Source organism: Entelurus aequoreus, linkage group LG02, assembly GCF_033978785.1.
Source record: "Entelurus aequoreus isolate RoL-2023_Sb linkage group LG02, RoL_Eaeq_v1.1, whole genome shotgun sequence".
In the NCBI taxonomy this organism is placed as follows: domain Eukaryota; kingdom Metazoa; phylum Chordata; class Actinopteri; order Syngnathiformes; family Syngnathidae; genus Entelurus; species Entelurus aequoreus.
Genome location: NC_084732.1, coordinates 60,276,069 through 60,296,191, shown reverse-complemented (window position 1 = coordinate 60,296,191; position 20,123 = coordinate 60,276,069). Strand labels below are relative to the sequence as shown.

The window sequence follows — 20,123 nt, the reverse complement described above, 5'->3', positions numbered from 1 at the left end:
TTAAATAGGTTAAAATCCAATCTGCACTTTTTTAGAATATATAACAAATTGGATCAAGCTATATTTCTAACAAAGACAAATCATTATTTCTTCTAGATTTTCCAGAACAAAAAAAAGACTTTGAAATAAGATTTAAATTTGATTCTACAGATTTTCTAGATTTGCCAGAATAATGTTTTTGAATTTTAATCATAATAAGTTTGAAGAAATATTTCAGAAATATTCTTTATCGAAAAAACAGAAGCTAAAATGAAGAATTAAATTATAATACATTTATTATTCTTTACAATAAAAAAAAATAATACTTGAACATTGATTTAAATTGTCAAGAAAGAAGAGGAAGGAATTTAAAAGGTAAAAAGGTATATGTGTTTAAAAATCCTAAAATCATTTTTAAGGTTGTATTTTTTCTCTAAAATTGTCTTTCTAAAAGCAAAGTAAAAAAATAAATGAATTTATTTAAACAAGTGAAGACCAAGTCTTTAAAATATTTTCTTGGATTTTCAAATTCTATTTGAGTTTTGTCTCTCTTAGAATTAAAAATGTCGAGCAAAGCGAGACCAGCTTGCTAGTAAATAAATACAATTTAAAAAATAGAGGCAGCTCACTGGTAAGTGCTGCTATTTGAGCTATTTTTAGAACAGGCCAGCGGGCTACTCATCTGGTCCTTACGGGCTACCTGGTGCCCGCGGGCACCGCGTTGGTGACCCCTGCACTAGGGCCAATTTAGTTAATACCAATAAAAGTTTTTTCAGTGTCAATTTACGAATTGATGTACTGTACATCACGTCGGGTAATAATGTCAAAATCAAAATCAGTACATTTGTTGACATTGCATGATGTAATGTTTTAAGATCGGTTACTGGCATATTGTCGACTTAAATCTGGCACAATTAAATAATAATACATTTTTTTAAACTTGGGTAGCCGCTGCATTGTGCAAACATGTACTTGTGTCACATTTAAAAATGCTGACATTTTAGTTATGGAAGTACCATAGAGCAGTCAGATTATTTCTAACTCCTCTTGTCAAGCTTTCCCGCAGAGGACTGTCCTTCAGCAGAGTACCAGGCTAATGAAACGAGCTAGCGACCGGAGCAAACCATTGGCTCTCCCGACTGCCCAAGCTGGCAGGCTGTGGCGTCAGGGAAAGACCGGACTAGCGGACCTTAAATGTGGAAATACCGAAAGATCAAAAGCTAAAAGACAGGAAATTCGACGAATGTGGTATATTCCACAACTGGATTGTCCAACTCGACGAAAACCTAACTAACGGGCAACGCTGTCGGGGAGTAAAAGAGTTGAGCTAGGATGTGGTGACGCGACTCCTCCGAATCGACCGCAAGCTAATGTTAGCTAATGCGCTAACGTTACTTGACAGACTCATCGTTTTGGTCAAGCTTCAAAGTCTTACTTTTAACTTGTGTCTTTTTTTATTTGTTTTCACTTTGGAAAATGTCTGGCAGATGGACTTAAGGCATTTTGACATTTTGTCCACTTTTATACAAAGTGCAGTTCGAGCTAAGTCAACTCGGTGTCGTTAGCAAATTAGCAAGCGTTAGCCACCTAGCTGCTGGCTAGTAGCTAACGCCGGCTAACTGTTGACTCCAAACCGATTTAAAGCAAAAGACTTTTGCTTTAAATTAGCCAAAGGCTAGCAGTCTTATCGCTGTTTCCACGTCGCCGTATCATAGCTAACTACTTATTTTAAGCAATTTAGCCTTTAGAAATATATGTATTCTAAAAGTAGCTGATTTTCTATGAAGTAAAGAAAACACTTTGAAGTCCAGATATGCAACCATCGAATCACAAGTTCACTTGCCTAATGCTAGCTAGCTATCGCTGAGTTAGCCGGCCGAAGCTGGAATCGGTTTACTTTAAGGCCTTGTCTGCAGTTGAATATACATCAAAAGCCTTAATATATTACACTGTCTTAGGGAACTGTAGAGTTGAATGTCTCCGTATATGTGATAATCTGTCGGTGCTCTTATTGGAGAACCTGGACTTCGTTGACCAGCCTGTGGAGAGATAGAAGATTTGTCAAGGTATTTGGAATTACTTCATTATTTACATATACTCCTGTACATAATTGCCACTAAAACAGTAGTTGGCTTCAATAATGTGCCACTAACAATGTATGATAAGTGTGGTTGGCTTGTTACTACATGGGTAAAAAATCCAACATCTATGTCGCTAAATGATGCAGATTTTAAAATATAAATTGTTGCTTTTTGCATTTTAGTCTGCTCGGTGTATAAAAGTTAAGCACTGGTGTTATATTGTTTCCAGTAAATCAAGTTTAGTTTGCTTGTCTGCCTGTTGTGTTTTGATACATGTTAATTGTAGTAAAAATCTGTTTTGTTATGTTTATTTACTTGTCATCCAAAATTACCAGAATATATAGTTAAAGGGGATCTACACTATTTTTTTAAAATGTTGCCTACCATTCACGATACTTAAGTAATACAAGCACACACATGTTTTTTATGCTCTCTAACTATTATAAACTCAAGAAAAATACAGCTTACAATGGAGCCTATGGGAGTCGCTCCTTTCTGCCTATAATGCGCTTCAAATACATCCAAACACTTCCATCAACGTTTTATATACATGCTGTAGGTATATATGTATAGCTTGAGCTACTCAGAAATGTAGTAACCTAAGCTACTAGTTACCCTTAATTAAATGTAGTTAAACTCCATGGGAAGCTGTCCCCAGAGAATTGGAGCAAGCTACATGGCAAAAGTAGCTTGCTACAGATATATATATATATATATATATATATATATATATATATATATATATATATATATATATATATATATATATAATTTCCCCGCGACCCAGAGAAGGACAAGCAACAGAAGATGGATGGATAACTTAAAGGCCTACTGAAATGATTTTTTTTTATTTAAACGGGGATAGCAGATCTATTCTATGTGTCATACTTGATCATTTCGCGATATTGCCATATTTTTGCTGAAAGGATTTAGTATAGAACAACGACGATAAAGATTGCAACTTTTGGTATCTGATAAAAAAAAGGCTTGCACCTACCGGAAGTAGCGTGACGTAGTCAGTTGAACATATACGCAAAGTTCCCTATTGTTTACAATGATGGCCGCATGAAGTGAGAGAGATTCGGACCGAGAAAGCGACAATTTCCCCATTAATTTGAGCGAGGATGAAAGATTGTGGATGAGTAAAGTGCAAGTGAAGGACTAGTGGGGAGTTGAAGCTATTCAGATAGGGAAGATGCTGTGAGAGCCGGGGGTGACCTGATATTCAGCTGGGAATGACTACAACAGTAAATAAACACAAGACATATATATACTCTATTAGCCACAACACAACCAGGCTTATATTTAATATGCCACAAATTAATCCTGCATAAAAACACCTGCGTGTTTGTTATGCTAGCTCCTAGCTCCTCTGCTAGCTCCTAGCTCCATAGAACACGCCAATACAATTCAAATACCTGATCAACACACACAATCACTCAGCCCAAAAGACCGTTTACCTAACCCAAGGTTCATAAAGCTTATATATTTTTAAAAAGTTACGTACGTGACGCGCACATACGGTCAAGTTATCGAATGTTTAGCAGCCAAGGCTGCATACTCACGGTACCTGATATTCAGCTGGGAATGACTACAACAGTAAATAAACACAAGACATATATATACTCTATTAGCCACAACACAACCAGGCTTATATTTAATATGCCACAAATTAATCCTGCATAATAACACCTGCGTGTTTGTTATGCTAGCTCCTAGCTCCTCTGCTAGCTCCTAGCTCCATAGAACACGCCAATACAATTCAAACACCCGATCAACACACACAATCACTCAGCCCAAAAGACCGTTCACCTAACCCAAGGTTCATAAAGCTTATATATTTTTAAAAAGTTACGTACGTGACGCGCACGTACGGTACGGTACGTGTTATGCTAGCTCCTAGCTCCTCTGCTAGCTCCTAGCTCCATAGAACACGCCAATACAATTCAAACACATGATCAACACACACAATCACTCAGCCCAAAAGACCGTTCACCTAACCCAAGGTTCATAAAGCTTATATATTTAAAAAAAGTTACGTACATACGCAAAAAAAAGCCAAAGCTGCATACTCACAGTAGCACGTCTGCGTCTTTGTCATCCAAATCAAAGTAATCCTGGTAAGAGTCTGTGTTGTCCCAGTTCTCTACAGGCGTCTGTGTATCCAAATCAAAAGTCCTCCTGGTTAGAGTCTCTGTTATCCGAGTTCTTCCATCTTGACTGCATCTTTCGGGAATGTAAACAAAGAAGCGCCGGCTGTGTACTGTTGTGGCTGACTACGTTCGAAAAATACGTCCATTTCGCACCGACAACTTTCTTCTTTGCTTGCTCGGCTTCCTTCTCCATAATGCAATGAACATGATTGAAACAGATTCACGAACACAGATGTCCAGAATACTGTGGAATTATGAAATGAAAACAGAGCTTTTTCGTATCGGCTTCAATGTGGAAGGCATACCCGTGTTCGTCGGGCTACGTCACACGCATACGTCATCCTCAGAGGCGTTTCGAACCGGAAGTTTAGCGGCAAATTTAAAATGTCACTTTATAAGTTAACCCGGCCGTATTGGCATGTGTTATAATGTTAAGATTTCATCATTGATATATAAACTATCAGACTGCGTGGTCGGTAGTAGTGGGTTTCAGTAGGCCTTTAAAGGGTCTGTTTGCAACATTTACACAGATGTTTTGAGGGTGTTAACTCTCCAATGTAATATCCCGCCCTCTTACGCCTTCTCGTACATAATGACGTTATTACGTATGTGCGTAAGACATGCACACGCATTAGCTTAAGGTGTTGTTCGCTAATAATAGCAATTTGATAGCTAATGTTAGCTGTCATTTAATGTATATTCTATCATAACAGCATGACTGAAAAATTGTTAGTTGCTTCTCTTGGACTGTTTTTGTATGTGTGTACACGCTCACTGCGCATACGTGTTGACAAGACTAGGTGAGTGACCGCCGTAAACACCAATCATTTTATTCGGGCCGGTAAACATTTTATTACATGAACTTTGTAATTGTGAAAAATATAGACAATTGTCATACACTTGTTCCATTAAACCACTCATGGTGTAAGCTAGCAGGTGGTGTTCTTATATTTCTTATATGTATATTGTATTTTTTGCCTTAGAAAAATGTTACTGCAAGGAAGTTGCAAACAGCACCTTTAATGTACAACTTTCCACCAAACAAGAGAAAAAATGCTCAGTTTATTGTTTATTATAATAAACAAAAACAAGAAACATACCCTCTGTCTGTCTTTTTAACATTTTAACATTTCTTTTAAGTAGAGTACCATGTTCAAAATGAGCGGGAAAACGCAGGAAACAAATAAAAGGCAGTGAAACAATAATAATGATAAAAAAAACATCTTAAAATATATTCAAATGAATACTTTTCAACACAGGATAAATTACTGTTTCAACAGAAACTGCATTGGCAAGATGACAACAACCTGGCCAAAGGAAAAGTGCAAAACATTTCTCTCACAAAAGATAAATTACAAACTACATCTTTACATAAACAAAAATCAATAAAACTAAACATAAAGTAAACATATTTTCCTGACTGTGGGACAGAGTCTTAACAAAATGAAATTCCTCCCCAACTCCTACATTTCAAATTATTATTAAAGGTAATAATGTGAATGTAACTGAGAGTGTACATATTCAGAATCAGAAATAATCAGAATCAGAAATACTTTATTAATCCCCGAGGGGAAATTACAATTTTCAGCACGATCCCATTCAAGATCAGACAAACATTACAGGGAGACAGAAAAGGATCGCTGACAGGTCTGCCAACTTCCGGCGGCCCTTACAAAAAAGGTGAGATACAGGTAAAAAATCGGTCTAAACCTGGGCCCCTGGAGAGGGGGTCCAGACTAAAGGCCAAGGGAAAAAACAACTTATAGCCATAGCACACATCCCTCTTACATGTGGGAAACATCAAAGAACTCAAAGGACATTCAGTGTCCAGTCCGCATGGATGGCAAGGATGCGTCTAAGGAGACTGAGGTGTCCGATACCTGCTCATTCAGCCAAGACACTGTGAAGCCTGTCCATCCCGGCGCTCAGTGCTTCATCTGCATCTTCTCCAGTCTCTCCAAACGGACTCTGGTGTGGCAGAGACCCAGCAGCTGGTCTCCATGGCCAAAAGGCTCCCGGGAGGCAGATCCAGAAGTCCACAAAAAAGCACAGCAGAAGTCACAAAAGTGCCACCCCTTGTCACACAGTCCCAAAGTGTCCCGAACCAAAAGGCAAAACTATATATACCTGTGTGTGTGTATATATATATATATATATATATATATATATATATATATATATATATATATATATATATATATATATATATATATATATATATATATATATATATATATATATATATATATATATATATATATAATAACACATGAAAACAAGAGGGAAACACAAAAAGATGACACAAGAGCACAGAGCTCCTGACAACTACAGCGGCGCCGTCTTGAAAAAAAATATTGAACTAAATGGCCCCAATAAGAGTCAATTACTATTAAAAATATGCCATTTAACTGGGGACACTCTTCAACTCTCTCTGGGGGTCCCCACAACCCACCATATGTATTTATTTTATTTTTCCTTTTCTTTGGCCCACCCCTATAATGGTATTCATTTTCTCTGCCTACTGTAAATAAAAACATCTATCTAGATCTTGACATAAAAAACAATGAATTGTGTGTTGTTTGGGAACAGTTGATAAGTTAATGTGCAGTAAAACTTTTCATGAACTCATCTCACCTTTAACGTGGGTTCTTAAATTAGTATTCGATGTCGAGAGCATTTTTGATTTGGGCTTACAAATAAACACAACTAAAATTAATGTTTTGGGCCTTGCTTTATCCAAAGGGAGATGCATTGTGAGTTTCCTGAATGTTGTCTTCATCATTGAAAGAAACATCATTTTCAATTGTCCGCTTGAACACGGTTCGTGTGTTGTGATTTTCCTTCCTGGTTCAATGACCTGCCCCATCTTGCCTATGAATTGGCCTGTCCGTAATGTTTTGCCCGAACCTCAACCAATATTTTCTCCATATTTTTTATCACTCCCCCCCCCCCCCCCCCCCCAGATTAGCGGTACATTTCTCGCTTTGTAGTAGCTTGTAGCTTTGATGTAAGCTACCTCGCTACATGGGTCTAAAAATAGCTAAGCTACAGGAATCGGTACTCGTTCAAAAAGTAAATAGATAGTTAGTACTTTATTGATTTCTTCAGGAGAGTTCCCTCAGGAAAATAGCCAAGCTACTGGGGAATGCAGTTAAGCTTCATAGCTTGGCTACTGCCCACCACTGGTAATGTAGTAACCGGCACATTTATAAGATTTAATGTTTACAGTATTTTACTAATTTTAAAGGAGCTGTTTGCAACTTGCTCACAATTAAATTTTTCAAAGCAAATAATGTTACAAGAACACCATTTATGTTATCAATAGTGGTTTAGCAAAACATATGTGTTAAAACTGTCTATTTTTCACAATTACTAAGTTTGTGTAAAAAAAAAATTTTTTACCGGCCAAGTAAAATGATTTGTGTTTACGGCAGTCACCCTGTTTGGTCAGCATTTTTGCGCATAGAGCGTGTGCACACATACAAAAAAAGTCTAAGAGAAGTTGCTGTTATGATAGAGTATACATTTTAACCCTAGCTATCAAAATCGCTATCATTAGCTTACAACACCCAAAGCTAATGCGCATGCATGTGTTACGTACGTACTTTTTCCGGAAGAGAAGCCAAAAGAGGTCGGGATATACCGCTTAAAATACACTGGAAAGTTAGCGCCCTCCTGGTATCTGTGTAAATGTTGTAACCAGCCCCTTTAACATACGGCGGTGTGTTAATTTCACAAATGTAACGCTCACTTTTTTCTTCAACTACAACACTGACTACAACTCATTGCAGACATACTGAGAACCAACAAATATAATCAAACATCACTTACTGTACAATGTCTGCTCTCACTGGGATACCCCAACTGTTAGGTTGTTGATATCTTACCGTTTAGCTGAAGAATTAATTTATAATCTTTGCCAAGACAAAAAAAAGGGGGCGGGTAGGAGAAGCGTCTTCGGGGCTTTTTTGCCATTTTGGGGTTTAAGTTGGATGTCCAACTCCAGTTTATGTCCACATCATTTTACTATCAAGGTGAGAGGCATTATTTATCATTGAGAATTAACTTTCACAAGCTCAAAGGCAAGGAAGCAACTCACCAGCTTAAGATGTCAATACAACAGCATAAGGAAGTTACCTCTCTCCAATCAATGCGTTGCTAAATATTAGCGCTTATAATAACACTATCACAAATACTTGGTTAATATTCAGGTCACAAAATGTAAATGGAGTATTGTTGGTGCTTTTATGTGTCTATTCAGACCATAAAACCCAATAGGGTTTATGGTCTGAATAGACACAATGATATAATGGCTCCTGTTGGCTCCATTGTAAGTGGACTTTTATTTACAAAATTTACAAGTTAAAATGCATTAACATCTGTCACAAAATACATTTGTTCTTGTCTCTCATAAGGATTGTGAAATTTAGGCAATATTTCTTAAAGAAAGGTGCAGTTCCCCTTTCAGGGTCTGTTCAAACAACTAACTAAAGCATTCTGTTAATATGTCTGGCAATATAGAACTGACAGTTTTCCTGTTGCCACCTACTTGTTCCTGGTTTAAGTTATCCTAGCAGTTATGCAAAATCCAATTCACATGATTACAGACTTTTGTTGAGCATTCCGTTTGAAGGACCAAGTTGTAGATACAGAGTCCTAGCAACTCTTTTGAATGTCCTTCCTCTGTTGATGGGCTACTTTTTTGAATAAATCTACTAATGTAGCAGGGTTTTACATCGTGTAACTGAGAGATACATTATTTTTTGTACATAACTAAAGCAGACCTGTTTTAGCTGGGCAATGTTTTTTTCTGTAGCATTCACCAGTGAGTAGTTTCAGCTGATATGGCTGTGTTTTGTCAATAGGCTGTTGCAATACTTATTGTTTTGTTGACCTTAGGCTGTGTTGATTAGATCACCTAGCAAATGCATTTTTAACCTTTTAAACTTCTACTGTCACATCTGTCCAGTGATTTTAGAACATGAACAATTGTCAGGATTAATTGTCTAGTTAGCCTTATAATAAAATAATTTGTCTCTAGTTAAAATGCTCACTGATGCAAAATATACTTTGCTTTTATGCTTCTACTTGCATTATTGATTTTCTGCCATACTTTTTCTTAGGAGTGGGAATCTTTTTATAAATTATCTGATCCTCTTTCCTATTAACTTTTTCTGTGGCTGCAGAAAAAAACTAGAGGCGAGAGTCAACTTAATTGTCATTGTGCCAAGTACAGGTTCACAGCATAATATTTGTGGGATGGCAGGAAACGGCTGTAGGAGTATATTGTATTGCCTCATCACATGTGCACTGCAATATGTGTCTATGATTTTACAATGAGGCTTTCTAGTAACCAGCCTGTTATATTCCCCTTGCATTTTAAAAAGCATTTGCTTACACTGGGCATTTCACATATTTAGTATGTTGCCATTAACATTTGAAAGGGAAATAATAAAGCTTATTTTATTGTTTTGCATTTATATTAAAATGTTTGTTCATCCAATCAATGATTCTAGATGATGTGTGAAGTGATGCCCACGATCAGTGAGACAGAAGGGCCGAGTGGGGGAGGTGGCGCTGGCCGTCAAGCCTCCGGCTCCCCACTACAGTCAGACTCTGAAGGTCATTTTGAGTCTCTGATGGTGTCCATGTTGGAGGAGAGGGATCGTCTTCTGGAGACTCTGAGAGAAACTCAAGAAACTCTGGGCTTGGCTCAGGGTAAACTGCATGAAGTCAGTCATGAAAGGGACTCTCTTCAGAGACAACTCAACTCTGCTTTACCTCAAGTAAGTGAAAGTGTAACTGTGTATGTTTACACACAAACACAGTGATGATAATTCAACTTACGAGTAGGCTACTTTAAAAGGGGACTGCACTTTATATGGAATTTTTCCTATCGTTCACAATCATTATAAAGGACATGACGATGGATGTATTTTTTTGCGTTCTAACTATTAGATAAATGCGATCAAAAGTTCGCTTACAATGGAGCCTATTGGAGCCGCTCTATTCTGCCTATAAGCCCTTAAAAACATCCAAACACTTCTATTAAGGTTTTAATATACACGTGCAGTGACGTGCGGTGAGGTTCATGGCTGGTGAGGCACTGACTTCATCACAGTCAGATTTACAAACATGTGAACCCTAAAGAGTATCTTATTCACCATTTGATTGGCAGCAGTTAACGGGTTATGTTTAAAAGCTCATACCAGCATTCTTCCCTGCTTGGCACTCAACATCAAAGGTTGGAATTGGGGGTTAAATCACCAAAAAGGATTCCCGGGCGCGGCGCCGCTGCTGCCCACTGCTCCCCACTGCTCCCCACTGCTCCCCTCACCTCCCAGGGGGTGAGCAAGGGGATGGGTCAAAGGCAGAGGACAAATTTCACCACACCTAGTGTGTGTGACAATCATTGGTACTTTAACTTAACTTTAACTTTACACATACAAACTGTAGCACACAAAAAAGCACATTTAATAAAAAAAACATTATTGTCTTACCTTTACTTATAAATGAAGTCCATGCGCCGCTCCTTTTGAACAAAAGCATCGATAACTTGTTTATAGAAGTCTTCCTTATCTTTCTTCAGTTTTAAAAGTCTCTCTGTCTCGATGGAGATCTTCCTTTAATTATTACCTCCTGCTTCGATTGAAAGTCCCGTTTAGAAAATTGTTTTATTTTAGATATGTAATCCTCAATGTTAAAAGTTCAGACGAGAGGAAAAAAATAAACGACCGCTGCTAACTGTTGCTGCTTTTTGTCACTTCTTCTGCAGCCGAGTAGTCGCAAGAATGATCTCTGGGATCACTACCGCCCTCTACCACCAGGAGGCGGGATTACTGCGAGCCTCACCCAGTGCGTCTTTGCAGCCGTTTTATGATTGCTCAGCACAAGAAATACGTTACACACATACAGTTGTTGACAAAATACACTGTACATTATATACCTCAGCTAACTAAACTATGGAAATGTATAATATAATTCATATAGCAATACGGTCTCAATGCACAGCAGGCCAGCAGTTAGCCGAGTCATTGCGCAATCCATGGTGAGGCTCAACTGGCTGGTGACTCACCGCAAGTCTCTTCTCAGTATTTGAACGGAAAATGTGAAAATTCAGCGATTTTGAATAAAAATAATCAAAAACTGGTGAAGTTAAATGGAAAATAACTTTATAGTATAATCACTGGATACATACAACAATTTAATTAATTTTTTTTCTTTTTACATTTTTTTTCTTTCCATGATGGCACGTGAGGCCCCGCCTCACCTGTCTCCCCTGACTGCACGTCACTGTACACAAGTAATGTCTTAAAGGGCACATTTATAGGTTGATTGGCAACACTAAATTGGCCCTAGTGTGTGAATGTTGACTATCTGTGTTGGCCCTGCGATGAGGTGGCGACTTGTCCAGGGTGTACCCCGCCTTCCGCCCCGCGACCCCGAAAGGGACAAGCAGTAGAAAATGGATGGATAAATCACGACATTCGCATTTTTTTCTTCATCACTGATTATTACTCACTGCAGACTTTATGAGAGTCAACAAACATAACAAAACCTAATTTACTGTAGTCAATATTGTCTGTTGTCATTAAGATGCCAACTGCTATGATTGTCATATAGTCCCATTTAGATAAGGAATGACTCATAATCATCGCAAGGAAACGGGGGGAGGTGAGGGAGGTGACCAAGCATCTTTTCGTGTCGTTCTCGCCATTCCTGAGTCTAAATTGGATGTCAAAGTGTACCGACTCGTCAGAATACACCCTCAATCTTCTTCTGTCCAGTTGAGAGAGATAATTTATGATAGGGCTGGACGATTATGTCAAAAATAATATCCATGATTATTTTGATTGATATTGTAATCACAATTAATTACACAATATTCATTACTTTGAAAACAAGAGTATTAGATAGGCTACAGCACCTCTGCGAACCCGAACGGGACAAGCGGTAGAAAATGGATGGATGGAGTATTTATTATACTAGGAAATTTCAACTTTAATTGTAATTAAAAAAAACCTGGATATAATTTAGTAACAAATAAACCACAAGTTAAGTAATATTTATAATCATAGCAATAATAGTTAAAGCTGCGAGCAGTGTTGAAAGGGCCCTCGTCCCCTTGCACCGCGGGCTTGGCGCAAGTCTGCAGGCACGCATGACGCATGTGGTCACATCCTTCCCGATGCCCAATGAAAACTTTCATCATACACAACAAATATAATCAATGTCAGACGTTGTGGAGCTGAGTTAATCAAGTTTTGTGTTGTTGGGCAAGTCTTAAATGCTCCACCCACATGGCGCCATTGGATGTGATATCAACATGTAGCCATGATCAAACATCAACATTTTTAAGTAAGTAAAGAAAGATAGCTGATCACCTGAAGTAAAGTATTGACAGTTTGATGGCTGATGGGGTGGAACAGTTTTCATCGCTAGGCTCTGCCCACTACGAATAGTGCACTTCACTACCAGTTAGGATCAAGATCTGAGTTTGTGGAGCTGAGTTTTTAACATTTCGTGTAAGGTGGCCAAAAGCCATCAGCGCAATGTTTGGTGCCATGCCACGCCCACATCTTTTGGTATAGGCGCCGTAGGCAAAATGTGTTTTGCAACTTGTCATCCTCTCTTTGTTTGGTATCTGTCATTTTAACGACGACTCATTTGGCCCAAGTCCCAAGGAGGAGTTTGTTCAAGTACGACCCCTTTTTTTCATCGAAAACAGGCCAAAAGATAAAGTTGCTTAGTTCGGTGCCATGCCACACCCACATCTTATGGCATAAAACAAATTAGTTCGCAATTTATCATCAAGTCCATCAGTTTAAGTATCTGTCTTTGATGACCTAAAGTGCAGAAATGACCATTGGTGGTGGCGTGGGGCAGATTCTGCCGCCAGGACCAGCCCACTATGAATAGATATGTAAAGGTACTTACTCATCGGGGACTTCAGGGTGTCGGCATCATCATTTCTACCAGTTAGGATCAAGATCTGAGTTTGTGAAGCTGAGTTTTTAACATTTTGTCTAAAATAGCCAGAAGCCATTGCAGCAAAGTTTGGCGCCAGGCTACGGCCACATTTTATGGCGTAGGCAAAATCTGTTCGCAATTTATCATCATAGCTATGTGTATTGTCTTTAATTCTAACCGCGACTTATTTGATCAAAGTCCTTAGAAGGAGTTTGTTAAAATATGACCCCTTTGTGTTGCCGAAAAATGGCGGACGGAAATCATGATGGCCGACTTCCTGTTTGTTTTCAGACATGGGTTCTTGAGACTTTTACGTGCGTCCTGTCATGAAGGACGTCTTCAGCAATTTTTGTGATTATACTTTATTCTAGGACGAGCTGCTAAATTTTTCCAACTTAAAAGGAGGTGCTATTGGGCCGAATTTTGCAGTTCAGTTTCAAGACCTCTAAAATATCCGATTAGACCCCTACCGGTCTCATCTGTGTAAAATTTGGGGAGTTTTCATGTATGCTGAGGGCCTCAGAAATGCGCCCAAAGTAAGAGAACAATAATAACAATTAAAGCTGCGAGCAGCGTTAAACGGGCCCTCGCCCCCTGTGAACCGTAGTGTTCACACGAGTCGGCCGGCACGCACGATGCTTGCGTGCCACCCGACGCCCCGACCCGCCAACAATACTTTCAGGAAGATCTGATTATGTTTTCATGCAAGGACTGTATTCACTGCTGGACTCTGGAATGAGGTTCCGCAGCCTCTGTAGCAGAACCTCCATGTTCTGTAACAGTTTCTTCTCTCAGGCCATAAGACTCTTGAACGCATCATAATAATCCCCTCAATTCCCCACAAAAACAGATTAACTCGCTGGACAATAAAGACAATATAACATACATTCGTAAACGTAAATGCATATGCAAAAGTGCAATATATTTATCTGTACAGTAAATCTATTTACAAACCCAGTTTCCATATAAGTTGGGAAATTGTGTTGCATGTAAATATAAACATAATACAATGATTTTCAAATCCTTTTTAACCCATATTCAATTGAATGCACTACAAAGACAAGATATTTGATGTTCAAACTCATAAACTTTATTTTCTTTGCAAATAATAATTAACTTAGAATTTCATGGCTGCAACATGTGCCAAAGTAGTTGGGAAAGGGCATGTTCACCACTGTGTTACATGGCCTTTCCTTTTAACAACACTCAGTAAACGTTTGGGAACTGAGGAGACACATTTTTTAAAGGCCTACTGAAAGCCACTACTACCGACCACGCAGTCTGATAGTTTATATATCAATGATGAAATCTTAACATTGCAACACATGCCAATACGGCCGGGTTAACTTATAAAGTGACATTTTAAAGTTCCCGGGAAATATCCGGCTGAAACATCGCGGTATGATGACGTATGCGCGTGACGAAGTCCGAGTAACGGAAGTTATGGTACCCCGTAGAATCCTATACAAAAAGCTCTGTTTTCATTTCATAATTCCACAGTATTCTGGACATCTTTTGCAATTTTTTTAATGAACAATGAAGGCTGCAAAGAAGACAGTTGTAGGTGGGATCAGTGTATTAGCAGCGGACTACAGCAACACAACCAGGAGGACTTTGTTGGAGCGCTAGCCGCGCTAGCCGCGCTAGCCGCGCTAGCCGCCGACTTCACCTTGACTTCCTACGTCTCCGGGCCGCCAAACGCATCGGGTGAAGTCCTTCGTCCTTCTGCCGATCGCTGGAACGCAGGTGAGCACGGGTGTTGATGAGCAAATGAGGGCTGGCTGGCGTAGGTGGAGAGCTAATGTTTTTAGCATAGCTCTGTGCAGTCTGGTTGCTAAGTTAGCTTCAATGGCGTCGTTAGCACAGCATTGTTAACCTTCGCCAGCCTGGAAAGCATTAACCGTGTATTTACATGTCCACGGTTTAATAGTATTGTTGATTTTCTATCTATACTTCCCGTCAGGGGTTTATTTCTTTTGTTTCTATATGCAGTTAAAGCAAGATGCTATCACGTTAGCTCGTAGCTAAAGCATTTCGCCGATGTATTGTCGTGGAGATAAAAGGCACTGAATGTCCATTTCGCGTTCTCGACTCATTTTCAAGAGGATATAGTATCCGAGGTGGTTTAAAATACAAATCTGTGATCTACAATAGAAAAAGGAGAGTGTGGAATCCAATGAGCCAGCTTGTACCTAAGTTACGGTCAGAGCGAAAAAAGATACGTCCATCGCTGCCTCTCAAGTCATTCACTCTAACGTTCCTCATCCACGAATCTTTCATCCTCACTCAAATTAATGGGGTAATCGTCGCTTTCTCGGTCCGAATCTCTCTCGCTCCATTGTAAACAACGGGGAATTGTGAGGAATCCTAGCTCCTGTGACGTCACGCTACTTCCGGTACAGGCAAGGCTTTTTTTTATCAGCGAGCAAAAGTTGCGAACTTTATCGTCGATTTTCTCTACTAAATCCTTTCAGCAAAAATATGGCAATATCGCGAAATGATCAAGTATGACACATAGAATGGATCTGCTATTCCCGTTTAAATAAAAAAAAATCATTTCAGTAGGCCTTTAAGCTTCTCAGGTGGAATTCTTTCCCATTCTTGCTTGATGTACAGCTTAAGTTGTTCAACAGTCCACAGTCCGGGGGTCTCCGTTATGGTATTTTAGGCTTCATAATGCGCCACACATTTTCAATGGGAGACGGGTCTGGACTACAGGCAGGCCAGTCTAGTACCCGCACTCTTTTACTATGAAGCCACGTTGATGTAACACGTGGCTTGGCATTGTCTTGCTGAAATAAGCAGGGGCGTCCATGGTAACGTTGCTTGAATGGCAACATATGTTGCTCCAAAACCTGTATGTACCTTTTAGCATTAATGGCGCCTTCACAGATGTGTAAGTTACCCATGTCTTGGGCACTAATACACCCCCATACCATCACAGATGCTGGCTTTTCAACTTTGCGCCTATAACAATCCGTATGTCTTTTTTCCTCTTTAGTCCAGAGGACACGACGTCCACTGTTTTCAAAAACAATTGGAAATGTGGACTCGTCAGACCACAGAACACTTTTTAACTTTGTATCAGTCCATCTTAGATGAGCTCCGGCCCAGCAAAGCCGACGGCGTTTCTGGGTGTTGTTGATAAACGGTTTTCGCCTTGCATAGGAGAGTTTTAACTTGCACTTACAGATGTAGTGACCAACTGTAGTTACTGACAGTGGGTTTCTGAAGTGTTCCTGAGCCCATGTGGTGATATCCTTTACACACTGATGTCACTTGTTAATGCCGTACAGCCTGAGGGATCGAAGGTCACGGGCTTAGCTGCTTACGTGCGGTAATTTCTCCAGATTCTCTGAACCCTTTGATGATATTACGGAGCGTAGATGGTGAAATCCCTAAATTCCTTGCAATAGCTGGTTGAGAAAGGTTTTTCTTAAAATGTTCAACAATTTGCTCACGCATTTGTTGACAAAGTGGTGACCCTCGCCCCATCCTTGTTTGACTGGACTGAGCATTTCATGGAATCTACTTTTATACCCAATCATGGCACCCACCTGTTCCCAATTTGCCTGTTCACCTGTGGGATGTTCCAAATAAGTGTTTGATGAGCATTCCTCAACTTTATCAGTATTTATTGCCACCTTTCCCAACTTCTTTGTCACGTGTTGCTGGCATCAAATTCTAAAGTTAATGATTATTTGCAAAAAAAAAATGTTTATCAGTTTGAACATCAAATATATTGTCTTTGTAGCATATTCAACTGAATATGGGTTGAAAATTATTTGCAAATCATTGTATTCCGTTTATATTTACATCTAACACAATTTCCCAACTCATATGGAAACAGGGTTTGTATATCTGCACCTTCTTTTGTAAATGCAAACACTCTGCACCTTATTGCTCTTTTATCCTGCACTAAAATGTGCTAATGCAACAAAATGTCGTTATCATTTATTCTTATCTGTACTGTTAAATTCAAATTTGAATGACAATAAAGGAAGTCTAAGTCTAATGTGTAAGGAGGTAATGGCAGTTATTTTTGACCACTAGGGCACAAAATATGCGCTGCAGTATACATAACGTTAGGTCTCACCCAACACCCTGACCAACCATAAAACATTTCGTGAAGATTGGAGCATGTTCACGGAAGTTATGAGAGTTTTGATGTTTCATCACTAGGGGGCGTTAAAAGTGGCGTAGTGGTTATGCGGTTACTTCCACCTAACACGCTCACCCACCATTAACAAGTTCTGGAAAAATGGAGCATGTGGACGGAAGTTATGAGAGTTACAATTTTTTACCACTAAGAGGCGATGAACGCGCTTCAGTAATTAGGCAGTTTCTTCCCACCCAACACGCCAACCCACTTAAACAAATTCAGGAAGATTGGAGCATGTGGAAGGAAGTTGTGACAGTTATACTTTTTCACCTCAAGGGGGCAATAAAGGTGCTGCAGTATTCATGCCATGAGGTCCGACCCAACACCCCGACCCACCATAACAATTTCCAGGAAGATTGGAGCATGTGGACGGAACTTAAGCCTTTTATAGTACTTCACCACCAGGGGGCGTTAATAGCACCACAGTTGTCATGCAGTTAAGTTACCCTACACCAGTGGTCCCCAACCAGCGGGCCGCGGCCCGGTACCGGTCCGTGGATCGCCGCACAAGAAATTAAATCAACATAAAAAACACAAGATACACTTACAATTAGTGCACCAACCCAAAAAAAACTCCCTCCCCCATTTACTCATTCGCACAAAAGAGTTGTTTCTTTCCGTTATTTATATTTATGGTTCCTACATTATATATCAATATAGATCAATACAGTCTGCAGGGATACAGTCCGTAAGCACACATGATTGTATTTTTTTATGACAAAAAAAAAATAAAAAAATACCCCCCTCCCGTCCGTGGGACAAATTTTCAAGCGGTCAGCAGTTACAAAAAGGTTGGGGACCACTGCCCTACACCACAACCCACCATCAGAAAGTTCAGGAAAATCAGATGATGTTGAAGGAAGTTATGGCTTTCATAATTTTCCACCACAAGGGGGGATATTGGCACCACTGCAATAATACAGTTGCAACCCACCCATTACCGTGATCCACCATAAAAAATTCCAGGAAGATCGGCGCAGTTAAGACTGTTATGGTATTTCACCAGAAAGAAGCGATAACTGCTCCACATTTGTCATGCAGTAAAGTTGTACCCTAACCCACAACCCACCATCAAAAATTTCAGGAAAATCGGATCATGTTGGAAGAAGTTATGGCTGTTATAATTTTCCATCACAAGGGGGCGATATTGGCACCACTTTAGTAGTGCAATTGCAACCCACCATTACCGTAATCCACCATCAAAAATTTCGGGAAGATTGGAGCATATGGAAGGAAGTTAAGTTATAGTTTTTCACCAAAAGGGGGCGATGGTAGGGTCGATATTAAAATCTAGGAATGGCTGGACCCAGACCTTAAAGCCTCATGTCAGTTCGGAGGGAGATCTGACCATCTAAAGTGAAGTAATGACACTTTGATTGGTAATGGTGTGGGGTAGGTTTCGCACTCCGGCTCTGCCCATTTTGAATAGCTATGAACAAGCACTGACCCATCGGGCACTTCTGGGTACCATCAACATCTTTTCTACCAGTTATGACGAAGATCTAATCTTGTGGAGCCAAGTTATTAATGTTTCGTGTTTTATGGCGAGCCATCTGATCAAAGTTTGGCGCCATGCCACACCCACATTTTGTCATGAGCAAAAGTAAACTGCAACAATTTACAATCACCCATCAGTTTAGTATCGGTCTTAAATCACCCAATGTGCAGAAATGACAGATTGGTGATGGCATGGGGCAGTTTTTTCCGCCAGGCCCCGCCCACTACGAATAGATTTCAACAGGTACTGACCCATTGGGCACTTCAGGGTGTCAACATCATCATTTCTACCAATAAGGATCAAGGTCTGAGTTTGTGGAGCTTTGTATTTAACCACATGTTTTAGTACACACACACCTATAGTAAATCAGGACCTACAGTATTTGTCCAACTCCAAACTGGAGAAGAGGATTGCATTTGTCTGGCCTCTACCTTTACACCTGTACAACTTGAGTGTTCCACCTGAAGACTAAGCTCCTGCTAGTCGCTCTTAACCACGACAAGGTGGCAATCTTTCAAGGGGGTAAACTAAAAAATATAAGTAAATAAAGTATCCTTCATCCACATTTTATTAGCTATCACAATATTTATCTTAACTTGAAGGCCTGATTCTTAAACTAAATTTAACCTTAAGTAAGACTTCACACACAGTAGTCAATATTTACAAAACTGAAAAGTACAGTAGTCATATGAATAATACAAAAACATTCTTAAACTAGTCTATCGTCAGGTCAGCCGAATTATGCCTCAAAAGTTTCGGTATTCTCCACTCATTTAGACTGAGAAAAATAACAGCCCTTTTTTTCCAAGTTGTATTTTATTGTACCAATGAGTCATCGGTTCACCCTGTTCCTTTAATTATATTTGTTTAATGTGTTCTCTGACCAGTAATCATGTAAACACTTGCAGTGTGAGGAAGTTCCCATTGTATATTAACGGACAGCAAGCAAAGCATGTTAACACTTGCAGTGTGAGGAAGTTCCCATTGTATATTAATGGACAGCAAGCAAAGCATTTAGACTCTTGCAGCACATTGACGCAAATACTGGTAGTCTACATATTCGTGTTCATCCTGGTTTAAACAAGAATGGCAACTTACAGCTCTTTTTGACAGAACACCAGCAGCAAACACACACAGCTTTAAGTTACAGTCTGTAGATGTCCCGATCGATGACTCGCCTGCTAATGGCATCTTATAGCGTTAAAAATAAAATGTGTCCTCTTCACTTTCTCCCAGGTGTTCATACAGTATATTACAATGTAGAATGTGTCAAATCATCG

The 20,123-nt window shown here is 39.4% G+C and overlaps 1 protein-coding gene across 8 annotated transcripts in view; it reads left to right on the top strand.

Annotated features, from left to right (window-relative positions):
* Positions 1-1,060: 1,060 nt before the first annotated feature.
* Positions 1,061-20,123, top strand: part of LOC133636346 (liprin-alpha-1-like) — a 95,206-nt gene continuing 76,143 nt past the window's right edge. For 7 of the 8 annotated variants that reach the window (XM_062030351.1, XM_062030364.1, XM_062030359.1 and 4 more), the window contains exons 1-2: positions 1,061-2,045; positions 9,730-9,999. In XM_062030351.1, the coding sequence (XP_061886335.1) occupies positions 9,730-9,999 (270 nt within the window). In that variant the 5' untranslated portion in view covers positions 1,061-2,045. The remainder of the gene's footprint in view (positions 2,046-9,729; positions 10,000-20,123) is intronic. The other variant, XM_062030369.1, reaches the window with a different exon arrangement.